The following is a 15,089-nucleotide window of genomic DNA, read 5'->3' as shown; positions in this document are numbered from 1 at the left end:
AGCCATCAGGAAGTGTTAGGCAAGGTGCAAGGGCAGGGGTGAGAGAGAGGGGCCTGGGAAGGCGGAGGTGGGTGCAGGGGCTGGGACAGGGTCCGCGCCTGCCCAGGAGCCCCCCACGCTCCTCACGAATCCCCTGCAGGCCTGGCCTCAAAGTCTCTTAGTGTTGGGCCTCCAGGGAGACCCCGCGGCCTCTGAACACAGCTCTCCTGGGTGCTTGCTGAGCTGAGCACAGATGCACCTGCTCCCCGAGCCTCGGTTCTCGAGCCTCAAGGCCTCGCGCAGAGCCCCGCCGGCTGGTCTGAGCTCTTCAGGGGCCCGACGGCTGGGGCTCTGCGGGAAACGTCCCGTGCGGCCCGCCCCACATCTTCTCCGCACCTCCTTCACTTTCCTAAACTGTTGGGCTCCCCACTCTCCGCGCTGCCCTTTCCCCGGCCCCCTGACCTCCAGACTCGGGGAGCTTGGAGCTGACCACGCCCGGTCAGCGTCACCAAGCTCTGGAGGCAGGGGGCTCAGGGGTTCCCCCAGGAGGCACTGTCTGGACAAGGGGATGGACTGAGGCCATGTCCACTTTTCACGGTCCTCGGATGCTGGGGGTCACCAGACCAGGATCTCAAAAACCAGGGAGGGGTGGCGGGTGACTGTGAGGGCCAGAACCCAGAACTGACCGTGGAGGCATCAGAGAAAGCCCTGGCAAGCCGGGCTGACCGCCCCGGGCCTCGAGAAGGAAAGGAGGGAGTGCCGGGCCATCTCGCCACGTGCTGGTCTGCCATGGGCCTCTCCACCCAGCTGGACGGCACCTGTAGAGGTTCCCAAGGCAGAGGGAGGCGGGGCGGGTCATAGGGCCCCCAGCGTGTTTGGCCAGCAGGATGGGCCCGCCTGAGGGACAAGCCAAAGGGGAGGCCGCAAGCCCCCACCCCCACACACACACCAAGAAGCCTTCCCACTCCCCCTGTGAGGGGAGGCATAGGAAGCGGCCGTGCACCAGGGGTTATGGGACAGGGCCTGACTGAGACTAGGCCCAGGGGCTGCATGGGGGAACCCCCAGGGCCCCCAGGAACCCCTCAGCCTCAGGCCTCTCCTGCCACTCTGTGGTTTCTGAGGGTCGTTCACTGTCCAAGCATGGACAAGGATGCGAGGCTGGCTGGCTGTCCGTCCGCGTGGGGCTGGGCCCCAGCACCCCCAGGGACCCAGGCCATTCCAGCACCTTGTCAGTGGCTGCAACCCCTGGGTCAGCCCGGCCCTGGGGTCCCTTCCTCTGGCCTGCAGTGAGGTTGGTCCCAGTTTCACAACTGGGAAATGTAGGGGACAGATTTGCCAGGACAGATGGAGGCCGGGCGCCCCCTGACACGTGGCTTCCCTACCCTGCTGTTTGCTGCCTGAAGGCTAGGCCGGAGCCCTGCTGCGAGGGGCCCAGTATGAAGTGAAAACGCGGGGCCTCAGAACCAAAGACTATTAAGAATTTTGAAAGGGAAACAGCGGCACTGGAAACCAAGTGCCGGTCCCTCCCAGGCCCACGCGGCTGGCTCTGCCACGACCGACCGGCCTCGAAGGCCTGGCCTCGTGTGCCCAGCCCACCTGCTTAATCCCCTCCCCAAACCTGGCATGTGAGCTCCCCAGAGACCCCAGGGCCCTCCAGACTGTGTTGCCCTCCCCCTCAGCCTACCCCCAGCCCCGAAGGCCCAAAGGCAGCCCAATTCCGATCCCTCCTGGTGGGGGTTAAACTGTGTCCCCCCCAAATTCCTCGGGGAAGTCCTGACCCCCAGGATCTCAGAACCGGAGCCGATTTGCGAATAGGGTTCTTGCAGGTGTAGTCCTTGGGGCGCGCCCCTCATCTGATACGACTGTGTCGTTATGGAAAGAGAAGCTTGAGTCGGACTCGCTCAAGGGAGAGGCCACGTGAGGATGGAGGCAGAGGCCGGTGGGGTGATGGTGGTGGGACCTGTCTACAAGACAGGGAACTTCAAAGAAGCCAGGAAACCACCAGCGGCGCGGGACAGACCCAGAATGGTCTCTCCTAGCCTCAGAAGGGACCCAGGCGCCCACACCTAGAGCTGGGCCTTCCAGCCTCCCGGACAGGGAGGGACGAGACATTTCCGCTATCTAAGCTGCTCTGGATGTGGGACTCTGCCCTCCACCCACCGCCCCTACCCCCGCCCTCCGCCTCCCCAGCACCTGCTGGGGCCCAAGGGGAGGAGGCGGTCCCCTTCTCTGGGGGTGCCAGGTGGGGCTCCAAGGCCCAGGGATGCTCTGTGGAGCCTGGGGGTACTCAGGGTGCATCTGGCCACCCAGTGAGGTGTCCAGAAGGGAGGGTCTCAGACACTGCTGCCCTCCGCCGCAGAGTCACCTAGGTCCCCCCATCACCCCACGTTGTACGGGGGTCATGGAAGTCAGCGCGGGTGGGACTCATGTGGCCCCGCGTCCTGAGCTCTGGCTCCGGCCCCGAGATCTGCTCTGCTCCTTGCCCCACAGCCCCACCCTGGGGTCCCCGAGTCGTCCAGCCCTGGCCGCTGGACACCCTGCGCCTCCCGTCACGGGCAGGCCTCCCTGTCCCTCATTGTTCGTTGTTCAAAGTGCAGGAGGATGGCGTGGGGGAGGGGAGAGGCATTGTTTCATCCGTCCTCATGCATCCAAACCCTCCGCCCGGGCCACGCCCGGTGACACGGAATGGCCGAGCGAAGCTGCAAGTGGGTCCCAGGCCATGCTGGAGGGAGCTCTGCCGGCGGCCAGTGGAAGCCGGCTGGGCTTCCGACACCAGACGTGCTGAGCCGGGGAGCCCGGGGCCCCGAGGGCCAGGCCGGGAGGAGGTCTGTGCAGGGCGGGCAGCATGGAAGTCCGGGAGGGTGGGACACGGACTCCGAGCTGTCGGTGGGACAAGGCCACTCTCTTGGGCAGTAGGATCCGTGGGCGAGGAGTCCTCAAAGGCCCAGGTGGGACGGGTTTCCCAGGGAAGGAGGCGCCAGGACCACACGCTCAGTGACATCACGTGACAAGACAGGAGGGAGGGGCTGGAGGGGTGGACAGAATGAGCGAGCAGAGGTCAAGAACGGGGACGTGGTCAGCACACAGGGCAGGTCAGGCGGGAAGGACAAAGGCTGGTCGGCATCGGTGACCTGGCAGAGCACGGGGGTGCGACGGGGTCTGCAGAGGCCTGAGCTCAAGCCACCATTCATGGAGGGGGTGTCACCATGGGCCAGCTTCCAGAGTCGGGGGGTGGGTGGCAGAAGTCACAGCACGGGCCATGTGGAAAGCTGGGGATTGGGGGCAGATGGGGCAGCTGGCACCGCGGGTGAGAGCCTGGGGCAACGGGCAGGGGGTTCTGAGGGCCCAGGAGGCGCACTGAGCGTGTGAAGACCGAGACCGGGGCCATGTACAGACTGCCGTGGGCCCAGCGGCGCCCTCAGGGGTCCAGGCCTGGGGGTACAGCCGGCCGTACAGGAGCTGGGGGCTTTGTGGGGGCTGGAGGGCAGACGGGATCACTGGGCCCTGACCCAGTGTGATGGGGATCCTTTCAGGAAGAGGGGATCGGGACACGTGGAGGGACGGCCCCGTGAGGACAAGGGAAGAGCACAGCCGTCCACACATGAGAAGAGAGGCCTGGGATCGGGGGCCCCGCCCTACCCTCACATGCATCCCGGGCGTCAGCCTCCGGGACCGCGGGACAGAGAGCATCTGAATTTGAGTCACCCGGTCCGTGGTCCTGCCTTACGCTGCCCTGGGACGCTGATGCAGGGAGCTGTCACTCAGGGAAGGCGGAGCTCAGGGGCTCCGTCCTCACTCCAGTCCAGCCCTGGGGCCACTGTGGGATCAGAGGGGGCTCTGCAGCTGTTCCAAGACCCCGGCTTCTGCTCCCTGAGGACCTCAGAGTCCCCGGCTGACAGGGGAGGGGCAGGAAGCCCGGGAAGAAGGCTGGGGGTTCCAGGGGCCAGGCTGGACACACAGCAGCGAGACTCAGGGTCGGGGCCTCACCTGTCCCCGAGGTACGTGCCTGGGAGGGGGAGGGTGGCGGTGCGGTGGGCAGCCAGCCAGCTCCTGTCTCAGCCCCCTGGGCGAGATATGGTGGTGAGGCGGTGAGGGGTCAGGGTGCCCAGGGTGCTCTGGGGGTCCGGGTGGGGTGGTCAGTAAGCTCAGGCACGAGGCAGGGAGAGCCTGGGTGAGACACAATTCCGGATGCGGATGCCCCGGGCTGGAGGCTCGAGGGAGAGCCAAGTGAAGGTGTCCGGGGCGGCAGTGTAAGCGTGCTGAGCTCGCCCAGGCTGGGGTGCATGGGGTGTCTTTCACACGGTGCAGGGTCACGGGGGCCAGTCCCTCCATGGGCACCACAGATGCTGGGCGGGTTTGTTGTGGGGGGGTCCCCTTCCCTCCATCACGGCGAGCTGGGTCCCGGAGTCTGGGTGTGAGGAGCGTGAGGAGGAGGCCCCCTGTCCAGGGTCGGGTGGGGACAGGACATCTGAAAGGGAGCCGGGGCAGACACGTTGGGGATGCCAAGCAGAGGTCCCCGCTCCCCTGGCTGTCCCGTGAGGCAGGTGTTCCCTTCTCCCATTTTACAGACGGGGAAGGCGAAACCAGATCTGGAGCCCCGGGGACCCGTGAGGACAGAAGGGACGGCCGAGCAGAGGAGGAGGGGTGCGGCCACTCGTGGGAAGGGTGGCAGGCATTGGGTTCTGCTCTGTGGCCTCTGATTTGGAGGATGAGGGCTGAGGTCACTGATGTGTGAGAGGGTCCTGGGGGGGCCTGCTGGGGCAGAGGTAGGGGTCAGCATGGGCGTGGACTGGTACCCGTCTGTCCCTGGAGTTGCCAGAAATCCCCTCCGGAGCAAGGGGGTGGGTGCAGGGCAGGAGGGCCCCCTCCCCAAGGCTGGGGTCCCAGGTGACCATGGGTGGGCACAGGGGGGCAGAAGCTATCTGGATGGTCTTCCCATGGGCTGGGCCTCCTCCAAGGACGAAGGCTTTGAGTCCAGCAAGGACGCTGGTGATCTGGGTGGTTGGGAGATGGGGAGACGTGGGAGACCTTAGAGGATGTCAGGGGGCCTCAGGCAGCCAGGGGAGCAAGGAAGCGTGTGCACTCTGGAGGCCAGTTTGGACAGTGGACACCCAAACTCCTGTGTCCCCCCAAGGGCCTACCTCCCCTCCACTGATGGTTGTCCAGCCCTCGGGGCTGAGGGCTCATGGAAGCCTTCTTGGAGGAGGTGACATCGAGGGTGGGGTGGAGGTGGCCGCGGGACAGTCCAGAGATGTTTCTAGGCTGGGGGCTGAGGTGAATGTGGCATCTGTGAGGCTGGGGTGAGCCTCCGGAGCCCCCCCAGCCCGGCCAGCCAGTGATGAGATGCTCCCGTCTCCGATTTTATAGTGGGGGAGACTGAGGCTCAGTGGCCCGTCTGGAGGAGTCAGGGAAACGGAAACAGGACAGTGGGGGACAGGGAGGCTCCATGAGGGGCAAAGGCAGGTCAGGGCCCAGACAGAGCTGGTGCTCAGGGACCAAGGAGAGGACAGTTTGCAGGGGTGAGGCAGGCCGGGGAGAGGGCTGGGCCACGGTGGGCGGACGCTCACTCACAGAGGGACTCTGGCTCCAGGGCCCCACTCGGGCTTCCCCTGGGCCAGCAGGGGTGGAGGTGAAGAGGGCTGGGAAACCCCTCCAAGTCCGGTCATATACGGGAAAGCCCCTGGACTACGCCGATCCCAGTCCCCCTGGCTCCCAGGTGGCATGGCCCCCCTGCTCTGTCTCCTGGGCCCGCCCCCACTCACCCGCTCACCGCGGCCTCGTCCAGGGAGGGGTGCGGTGCCCCCGCAGCCCGACGCTGTGGTCCTTGGCCCCAGTGCTTGCCCTACGTGGCCACATCCCTCGTGACCTGTTTCCACGTTTGCTCAAGAATTTCATTGTTTCGCTGGGCAAAGAGAAATTTCACGTTGGAGAGGTTACTTCGAACTTACAGACAAGTTTCAGGAATAAGAATGATACGAAGAAGGGGTACCTGGGGGGCTCTGCTGGTGGCGCAGATGCCTTCGGCTCAGGTCCCGGGATCGAGCCCTGCGTCGGGGTCCCTGCTCCGCGGGGGAGCCTGCTTCGCCCTCTCCCACTCCCCCTGCTTGTGTTCCCTCTCTCGCCGTCAAATAGGTAAATAAAATATTATAAGGAGAACACAGAGGAGACCCGCACACCCCCAACCGTCCGCCCCGGCTCCTCTGGGCTCGAGCACCGTGCGACCTGCTTCCTGGAGACGGGGCGTGGGTGTCCTGCCTGCCCACGGCGCAGACCTGGACACAGTCCGTTCGGCACAAAACCCCACTTCTGTTGCCCCTGCCACAGCGTCCTTGTCACCCGCTGCCTCTCTTGTGTCATTGCCCCCCACCGCCCGCCGGCCCAGTGCTCAGCCCCTCCTCCACGAGGCCCTCCATGCAGGGTGTCGTCGGGGACCAAGGCCTGGGTGCTGGGGTGCTCTGCGCCCCTCGGCCTTGTGGCCTGTAGATAGGGAAATGGCTGTGGGCACGAACCTGCTCCACGCAGGGGCACCCCACCCCCGACACCTGCACACACGCCAGGCTCACCCACCCACGCCCTCCTGTCCTTGACCTCCAGCACGTGGATTCCAGACTGCACCCTCCCCCGCCACACCCCAGCTGAGGTCCCCCGGGGGCTGTGTGTCCACCCTGACCTCCAGCAGCACCCACTGCACAGGCCCATCCACTGCACCGAGGCTGCCCTCCTCCGCCCTTCGGGGGTCCTTCCTGGGCAGCACGTGGCTGGGGACTCCGGGAGCAGCGTCCTCCCCCCGCCCCCGCCTGCCCAGTGTCTGGGCATCACTCACTTCCGAGGACGCCCAGACCCCCATCTCCAGCCTGGGCCCCTGCATCCAGCAAGCCCACAGCCCAGAGCCAGCCCCACCTGCTCTGACCCCCTTCGCTGGAGAACAGCCCCCAGCCTGGTCGTCCTCAGCATGGACCTGGGCATCCCGTCTGCCTTGTCTACCAAGTCCTCTCATACATCTCCCCGTCTGCCACTGCCTTCCCTCCCGGGAGGTGGCTATGTTTCTCTCCCACTCCAGCCCTGCAAAGATGGTTCCAGAATGCAGAGCCGTCCCCACCCACGTGCTGGGGGCTGGGCCACACGCTTGGCAGAAATCCCACCAAAGGCTGTGGGTCTACAGGCCCTTTTGCCTGGGGTGCACCAGGACGGCCGGGCAGGCCGGCGAGAGGCGTGGGGGGCCGGCACAGGGGGCTGGTGCGGAGCTGGATTTGGTGTTTGCTCCATGGTCTGGTCTGGTTTTCCGCGTCCTCTGCTCCCTCATTCACTCACTCATGTGGTCATTAGAGAGTGTGATAAACACCCACAAATCCGCTTCCCAGTCTGAGAATTACAACATCCCCCAAATCTACATGCTTCCCCTCCATCCGCTCCTGCTCAGATCCCCCGGGGGGAATCGCTACCCAGAATTTTGTGCTTGACATTTCCTTGACTTAAACAAAAAACAAAAACTCATTTCTCCACACAGTGAGTCTTCTCAAACCCAGTGAGCTGAGTCTTGTGGGAGCCTGGTCCCCAGTGTCCCTGCCTCCCTCTCCTGGTGGACATGGGCCCTGGACAGCTGCCCAGGTCACTCTGTTAGGTCCGCAGTAGGGCACTGCCTCTCTCACCCTATCCAGCCAAAACCTGCTCCTTGAATCAGGCCGGAACACCCCTGGGTCCTCTCCACCCTGCCGACAGGCGCAGGGGCCCAAGGGTTGACTAGGCAGGGTCCCAGGCTTCAGGCTCTCCGTCAGGTCGCCCCTGGAAGGATGGACCCAGACCGTGGGGCTGCAGCAGGGCCCCGGAGCTGAACTCGGGTGAGGCCGCAGGGCAGGCCAACGTGGTCCCTTGAGGTAGCCCGAGCCCAAGGGCATAACCCTTCCCGTGTCTGGCCGCTGGCACGGCCAGAGGGCAAGGGCATGGCCGCAGCCTGTCCTTCCTGGGCACCCCTCCGATGACCTGAGTGGAGGGACCTTGGGGGGTCATCTGTCATTCCCCGCAGAGGACGTGGGACTGTGTGACCTTGCTGGGATGGTCCTCATCAGGGCCTGCCTGGGACATCATTCCTGGATGTGTGAGGAGGCCTGTGGCCTTGGGGAGGGGCAGAAGGCAAGACAAGCCCTCCCCCTGGCCCTGCTGTGGGGCTGGGTTGGCCTGTCATCAGTTCCCAGGTGTGAGCGTGGACCGCAGCTTGGGTTTGTCCCTACTCCGTGGGCAGAAGCCACCCTGGGAGCTTCCGACCCAGGGTTGTGCCTGTGTGCCCCCTGCGGGAAGAATGGGGGCTGCCCACCTTGCACAGGGAGGGGCTGCCCTGCCTGCATGGCCCCCGGCCTGGAATCATGCCGAATGCACAGGGTCTCTGGGCCCGGCAGGTTCCCCCAGAGGACCACGCCAGGGACGGATGCTCTCATCTCCAGAATCCTGGCTCACACAGGACTCAGGCCACAGGGCGGGGCATGTCCAGGGCAAGCCTCGGGGACCCCAGGGGCTGACCGGTCACCACTGACCACATCGCACAGCTCTAGGGTGCAGGCGGGTGGCTGCCAGCGCCGGGCCGCCAGCGCTGGGCCCCCAGCACCGCCCGAAGACTCGGCATCCCTTCGGGGTCCCCCGCCGGCCCCGCCCCGGGCTTCCCCCAGCGCGCGGCGGTTCGCTGGGCGCCCGGAGGCGGTCTGTGGGCAACGAGGCCGGGCAGGACCAGACCAGACCAGTCACGGGGATTGGAATCCTTTATTGACCCCTGAGACGGGCTGTGTCCTCCTCCTCCTCTCCGGGGGCAGCGCCAGGCCGGGCGCGGGGCGGCGGGCGGCCTAAGACTCGGTCTCGAACATCTTCTTCCGGCCCTCCATGCCCGACTTCTCCTCGATGTTCTTCCGCCAGTCGCCCACGTCGCGCAGGTCCCGCTCCTGGGGAGGGGTGGCGGGAGCTGAGGGGGCGGCGGCAGAGCCCGCAGAGCCCGCAGCCCCGTCTGCCCCCGGAGGCGGGCGCTGGGCAGCCCTGCGGGGCGGAGGGCCTGCGCGTACCTTCTCCGTGTCCTCCTTCTTGACCTGCTTCAGGTTGGCCCGGAGGTCCATGCACACCTTGTGCTTGGAGCCCAGCAGCGCCTTGAGCATGGCGTCGGCCGACATGCGCACCCTCCTCAGCGGAGGCCTCTTGAACTTGCCTCTCAGGTCGAACAGCTTCTGGTTCATGTCCTCCAGCTGCGAGGCGCGGGGAGGGCAGAGTGGGAGCCAGCGGTGGCCAGGACCCCCCGCCCCGCTGGCTGGAGCGCCCCTCGCCCCGCGCCCGGCCCCGCCCCCGCCCCGCCCCCGCCCCTCGCCCCGCCCCGCCCCTTGCCCACTCACCTCCTTGGTGCTCTTCTGGACCCTCACTTCCATGTCATACTTCTCCTCCTCCGCAGCGTCGATCTTGGCGTGCAGCTGTTTGCAGAGCTCCTGGGGGAGGGGGCGGCCAGTGGGAGGGGGGCAGTGGTTCACCTGCCCTCACCTGCCCTGGCCACCTTCCGCACTGACCGGGAAACCGAGGCAGCAGGCTGGAGTGCTGCTGGGGTGGGGTACCTGCACTTCGGACATGGAGCTGGGGAGGTGCAGGGGGGGGCAGTGCTCGGACAGGTAGTTCTGCTTCTCCGACTCCCGGCGACCCTCCTCCTTCTCCAGCTCCGTGGCGGCGATCTGGAGCATGACACTCTGCGGGGAGGGGGGGTGCGGGGGGGCAAACCAGTGAGGGACTGTGGGGGCCCAGCCCCGCACACACGCCAGGATGGCCCTCTCGGGGGACAGCACCTACCTTCAGGTGCTGTCTCCGGGCCGTGATGGCCCTGTTGCGTTTCTGTAGGGTGGGAGGGATGAAGCAGAGTCAGGGCCCGTCTGGGTCCCCAGCACCCCCACATCCCTCTGCACTTGTCCCCCGGGGCCAGTGGGCCCCGTCTGGGAGGCAGCTGGATCTGGGGCTCCTGAGGCCTGCTAGGGGGCCCCGGGCCCAGAACACCTGTGCCCACGTGGCAGGTGAGGTCCGAAGGCTCATGGTGGGGGGTGGAGAAGGGCGGTGCCTCAGGGGCAGCGGGAGGGGCAGAGGAACCCAGCAGGGCATAGGAGGAGGGGGGGGCAGTGGGAAAGGAGAAGCGATTCTGGAAACCAGCCACAGCCTCACTTCCCCTCCCCCATGAGGCGCTGAGGCCACTTCCTCTGTCTCTGCGTGGCTGGGTGGCTGGGTGGGGCGCTTTCAGGGGGTGGGCTGTTCAGCTGCCCTTGAGCTTTGGCCTCTGACCTGCCCCAAGTAGGGGGTCCCATCCCCTCTGTGTTTCATGCCCTCCCCCGTCACCCCAAGCAGGTACTCACCTCCTCACTGTCCCAGGGAGGGGGCGGGAGGGTGGGGGGAAGAGAAGAGAGAAGTTAGGGACATGGATGGGGCCGTGGGATGGGGTTGCTGATGGTGAAGGCGGCCAGTGGGGGCTGGGGGAGCTGCAGAGACCCCCCAGGTCGGGGAGGGCAGCAGGGGCCCTGGGTTTGGGGCTGACTTACTCCCCCATCCTGATGTCCTGTGCTTAGAGCCTGTGGGAGAGAAAAGGTCTGGGCATGAGGGCCACAGTCCCCATCCCTCTGTGGACACCCGCTGCCCACGTGGGGGGCCAGCCCTCACACCAACCCTGCCCCCTGTCGCCCTGCCCCCAGCTCTGGCCTCCTTGGAGGCTCTGTCTTGGGATTCCCAGGGTGAGAAGAGGAGAAAGTGTTCCCGAAATGTCCTGGGCGGGGCCTGGGCTGCTGCAGCTGTCCCTGGGCTGGTGGGGGGGACAGGCCCTCGCAGGTGGCCACCAGAGCCACCCAGCTATTTTTAGTTCTGTTCCTTCGGCTTTGGGCCTAAGTGCATGCAAGAAACTGCTCCAGCCTGGGGCTGGGGTCCCTCGACCCGTCAGATCCCCTCCTCATGTCCCGCCCAGAAGTGAGGGCCCGTGATCAGGGGGCTGTCCGTGACCGCTGCACCCCCCGCCGCCTCCGGATGCATCTCTGCCTGGCTCCCAGCTCCGTGGAGCCCCCCCAGAGAGGCTGCTGGAGGCGGACCCCAAACCCCAGGACCCCCACCCTGGGATGTCATCCTGCAAGCCAGCTCCGGAAGCGCGTGTCCTCGGCCTAAGCTGGCCGGGCCGGCCTCACCTAGCGTCTGGGCAGCAGCACTGGGAGCGAGGTCAGGCCAGCAGCGGCAAGCTGGGCTGGTGGGCCCGGGGGAGGGGTATAAATGACCTCCCCCAGGCTGGGCCCCTGCTCAGAAAGGGCATGGAGCCCTCCTCAGACCAATGGGGGCACAGGGGCCTCCCCACCTGCCCAGGCCGCCTGGCCCGGCCCAGCCGCGTGCTGTCGTCCAGTCCAAGAAGTCTTGGTGGGGGGGGTGCCGAGGTTGGGTTGCTCTATTTAGAGCTCGGTGACAAGTTCGAGAAGCCTCCCTTGTTCTTACAAGGAACTGCTGGTCAGCTGTCTGTGGCCTGGCTGGGCCACCACAGGCCACGGGCTCAGGGGCAGCTGAGGGATCACTCAGGTCCTAAGCCAGGGCGCGCGCCTCGGTTTCCCCTCCGCTTCCCCTGGGGGGCAGGCTTCCTGGGCCCGGAGCAGCTCCCCTGCAGCTCCCACGGGGCTTTGAGCTGGGCCAGGGATCCCCGGCATGAGCTGGCCACGTCCCTTCCTTCCTCCAAGCTGGCTGCAGCTTGGGGGCAAGGCCTGGACCCCCAAATGGGGCCCACAGCCATGACCAGGGCCCTCTGGGTGGGGGCTGCCCTCCCCCGGCTGCGATCCTGTCCCCCCAGCCAGGAACAGGAGGGAGGGAGGGTGCTGGACGTGCAGCCGTCCGGAACGCCCTGCCCTGGGGTGGTTCCTGGCTCACTCGGAACCCGTCCTTCAACCCGTGGATGGCGGCACCACCCGCCTGGGAACCTCTCCCTGACCCAAGGGGCCTGGGGCCCGCCTGGCTGCCTGGGCAGGCCCGTACTGCTGCCCTTCTCACCCCGGCCGGGCCTGCACCCCCCACCCGGGCCCCCCACCCAGCAGAGACATCCGGAGGACCATGACTTGGAATCCTCTGAGCTGGGGGCGCGTGGCCCCAGCCCCGCCGGCCTCATGGGCCGTGGGGAGGGTCAGGGGGAGCTAAAGCCGTCCAGATGTGTGGGGATTAGAGCTGCATTCCTGGCCAGGGCTGAGCCCCCAAGGCCCGAAGCGGCTTCTGAAGACATCTACCGCCCCCTGCCGTCTGGATGGGGAGGCCCGTGGCAGCCAACGTTGGAGAGTGGTGGGGGGGGGCCTGCAGGCGGCTAAAGCGGCCCCTTGGATTGGGGTCCTTTCCCTGGGCCGTGACCACCCCCCAAATGCCTCCTGATTTCCCCTTGTGTCCCCATGGGGCCGGCTGCAACCTCCCTCCCAGACCCTGCGGCCCCACGGCCAGGGAGGGCTGCCGGCCTCTTTGTACCATCCCTGCCAGCCCCAGAGGGGACCCCTTCACCCCACTGGGGGGTCAGACACAGGTCAGAGGCTCAGGGCCCCAGGACCCTGGAAGGAGTCCTCTCCAGCAGCAGTGCTGGAGGAGCCCCTGGCCCCACGGTGTCTGTGGGCTCAGGAAGGACACTCGGCCACAGCAAGAACAGGGGTTTATTATGGCATCCCCCGGGGAAGCCAGGACAGCACCCCCACCTCAGTCCCGGGAGCCGGGCAAGGTCAGATGCAGGCGGGGCTTTAGGCCCAGAGCACGGTCCACCTCCCTGGCCGGACGCAGGGGGTGCCACCGGGCGACGGGCCGCCGGGCGTGGGCCAGCATGTCTGCCCAGTGCTGCAGGGGCTGACCAGAGGCCCGGGCACCGAGCAGCACCTTGCCCACCGGCTCAGCCCGAAACTGTGGGCCCCGGGCCCAGACAGCCAGCACCAGGTCCACGCTCTGGGCGGAGGCCCGCAGAGGTGCATGGGGGAAGAGAAAGACAGCGGTCGGTTTGGCCCCAAGGGGGGGGTCCCCACCCACCCCTTCCTCCAGGCAGCCCACCTGGATCTGGCTGAAGGGCACAAGGAAGGTGAAGGCCTCGTTGAAGTAGGGGGAGGCTGTGCCCTTGCGAGCCGACGTCTTTCTCTTCCGCCACTTTCGCTGAGCTGGACCTTCACGTAGGGGTCTGGGCAGGAAAGGGATCCGAGGTGTCCCAGGTCTGAGGGCCGAGCCCGGGGCCCCCTCTCTACTCAGAAGGGCACGCATGGCTCTCACCTGCCAGGCCCGGGCTCAGACCTCGCGCCTCCAGCACGACTACGGTCATCCGGCCAGAGCTGGGGACGTAGCGGAGCGAGAGACACAGCTCTCCCAACTCGGGCTACGGGCGGTGAGGAGGGGGCCTCAGTCTCACCGCGGCAACCAGGGCAGGGACAGGCTGGAGCCCCGCAGCTCGTGGCCTCACCTCCGTGGCGCCCGGCGGGCCCAGCTGGTGCCACTGCTCCAGGACGTGCTGCAGGTCGACGGCGCCCAGCGGCAGGCTGAGCTCCCCCAGCGGCTCGGGGGCAGAGAAGCGCTTGGAGCCCAGCACCTGCACCCGCAGTGTGGCCCCAGCCAGCTCTTCCTGCGGTATCTGTGGGCACGGGTGTGAGCCGGGCACCCCCTCCCCGGGCCCCCCCCCCCCCCCCGCCCGCCCAGCCCCGACGCACGTGGAAGCAGCAGGTCTCCTGAAACACGGGGCAGAGCGTGCTGCGGTGCACCCTTGTCTCGTGGCTGTGCCCTTCCTGGGTGGAGAGGCTGACGCGGGCGAAGGGGTCTGCCGTGCCGCCCGGCCCATAGGCCCTCAGGTCCGCGGCCTGCTTGAGGCCCACCTTGATCTGGGAGTCAAGGGGACTCAGACTGGGGCCCTCCCTGGTCAGCCCCGCACCCAGCGCCAGCCTGACACCCAAGCCCTCCCTGAACCTGCAGACCCTCTGGGCCTGCCCGGGGCTGCACACCTCCTGCCTTGAGAAGTCATACTCCAGGGAGAGCTGCAGGCGCCCCCAGTGCTGGGCGTCCTCCGGGGCAGTCTCTGAGGTAGCCACATCCGGTTGCACCTGGGGAAGGTAGGGAGAGGCGACAAGTGCTGCTGAGATGCCCAGGCCAGGCCACGCAAGGGCTCGTACCCTCAGTGCATTTCTGTGAGATGGGGCTTAATGGACTGATCTCCAGACCCACCTCGAGCACCACTGCCTTCCCCCAGACCTTCCCGTGGCTCCCCATGGCCCGGGATCAACCTCTGGGGCTGGCGTTCAGGGCCTCCAGGCCTTAGTCCCACCTGCCTTCCTAACACCGTGACTCGTCACTTCTCCTACTGGTGGCGGGGGGTGGGGGGGGCCCTCCCTGTCTCTGCTCCTGGGGAGAGCAGACCATCGCTGGGGCCTGAGCCTGCCCTAAGGCTGGGCCTTGAGCTGCTCTCGGGGATGACCCAGCCCGGAGCTGGGCGCCAGGCATGCTGGTGTCCTCACCAGGTAGGTGCTGGTGGTCCCTTGAGGACTGCCCAGGCTCACAGCCTCCCTGTCCCTGGGCTTCTTCCTGTGGCCACGGCGGCAGCAGCAGACAACACAGAGGAGGCAGGAGACCATGAGGACGCCGGCAGCCACAGCGATGGCAATGATTGCCCAGCGGGGCCCTGGGCAGGGGGCGCGGAAATGGAGCTGAGACACCTCCCTGGACAGCACCTGCCCCCCGCTGGGCCCACCGTCCCCACGAGCCTCTGGGGGATCCCACAACTCACAAGGGAGCCTGGCGATGAGGTCCGGAATGAGCCCGGGTATAGCCATGGTGCCGGCCGGGGCCGGGGAGCTGTGGGGGCCCAGGGGGTGCCCCATCTTCCCTCCCTGCTGGCTGGGAGCAGACAGCAGGGGTGGCTGGCTCACCTCTGGGGCTGGCCTCTCAGCCCCCGGCCCACTGCCCCACTGCCCAGCAGCAGCGGGCCCGGGGTCTGCCTGGGCAAGGAGGCAGCCTGGGGTAGCCAGGGGCAAGGGCTCCGAGTGGAGCCAAGGGGAGGGAGGTGCTGGGCTCTGGCCAAAGTGCCAGCTTGGCTGCCACAGGCCCAGCCTCCTGGCCACCTCCCCAGCCCCCAACCCCCAGCCCCAGCC

At 67.0% G+C, this 15,089-nt stretch overlaps 2 protein-coding genes across 2 annotated transcripts; both read right to left on the bottom strand.

Moving 5' to 3' along the window:
• Positions 1-8,711: 8,711 nt before the first annotated feature.
• LOC111149479 (troponin I2, fast skeletal type) lies at positions 8,712-9,852 on the bottom strand (the record flags this gene model as incomplete). The annotated part of the gene is made up of 5 exons (XM_022506572.1): positions 8,712-8,906; positions 9,024-9,200; positions 9,345-9,434; positions 9,558-9,686; positions 9,787-9,852. Coding segments are annotated over 5 exons (558 nt in total), but the record flags the coding sequence as incomplete, so codon positions are not given.
• Positions 9,853-12,672: 2,820 nt separating this feature from the next.
• On the bottom strand, positions 12,673-14,819 carry LOC111150251 (synaptotagmin 8). The gene is given in 8 exon segments (XM_022507685.1): positions 12,673-13,118; positions 13,121-13,138; positions 13,228-13,330; positions 13,415-13,582; positions 13,659-13,826; positions 13,947-14,045; positions 14,457-14,620; positions 14,726-14,819. Coding segments are annotated over 8 exon segments (1,260 nt in total).
• Between the last annotated feature and the right edge of the window lie 270 nt (positions 14,820-15,089).

This window comes from Enhydra lutris, unplaced genomic scaffold (genome assembly GCF_002288905.1).
Source record: "Enhydra lutris kenyoni isolate GAN:26980312 unplaced genomic scaffold, ASM228890v2 scaffoldscaffold22, whole genome shotgun sequence".
Classification (NCBI taxonomy): domain Eukaryota; kingdom Metazoa; phylum Chordata; class Mammalia; order Carnivora; family Mustelidae; genus Enhydra; species Enhydra lutris.
The sequence above is the reverse complement of the archived record's forward strand: the minus strand, read 5'-3'. Positions and strand labels throughout refer to the sequence as shown.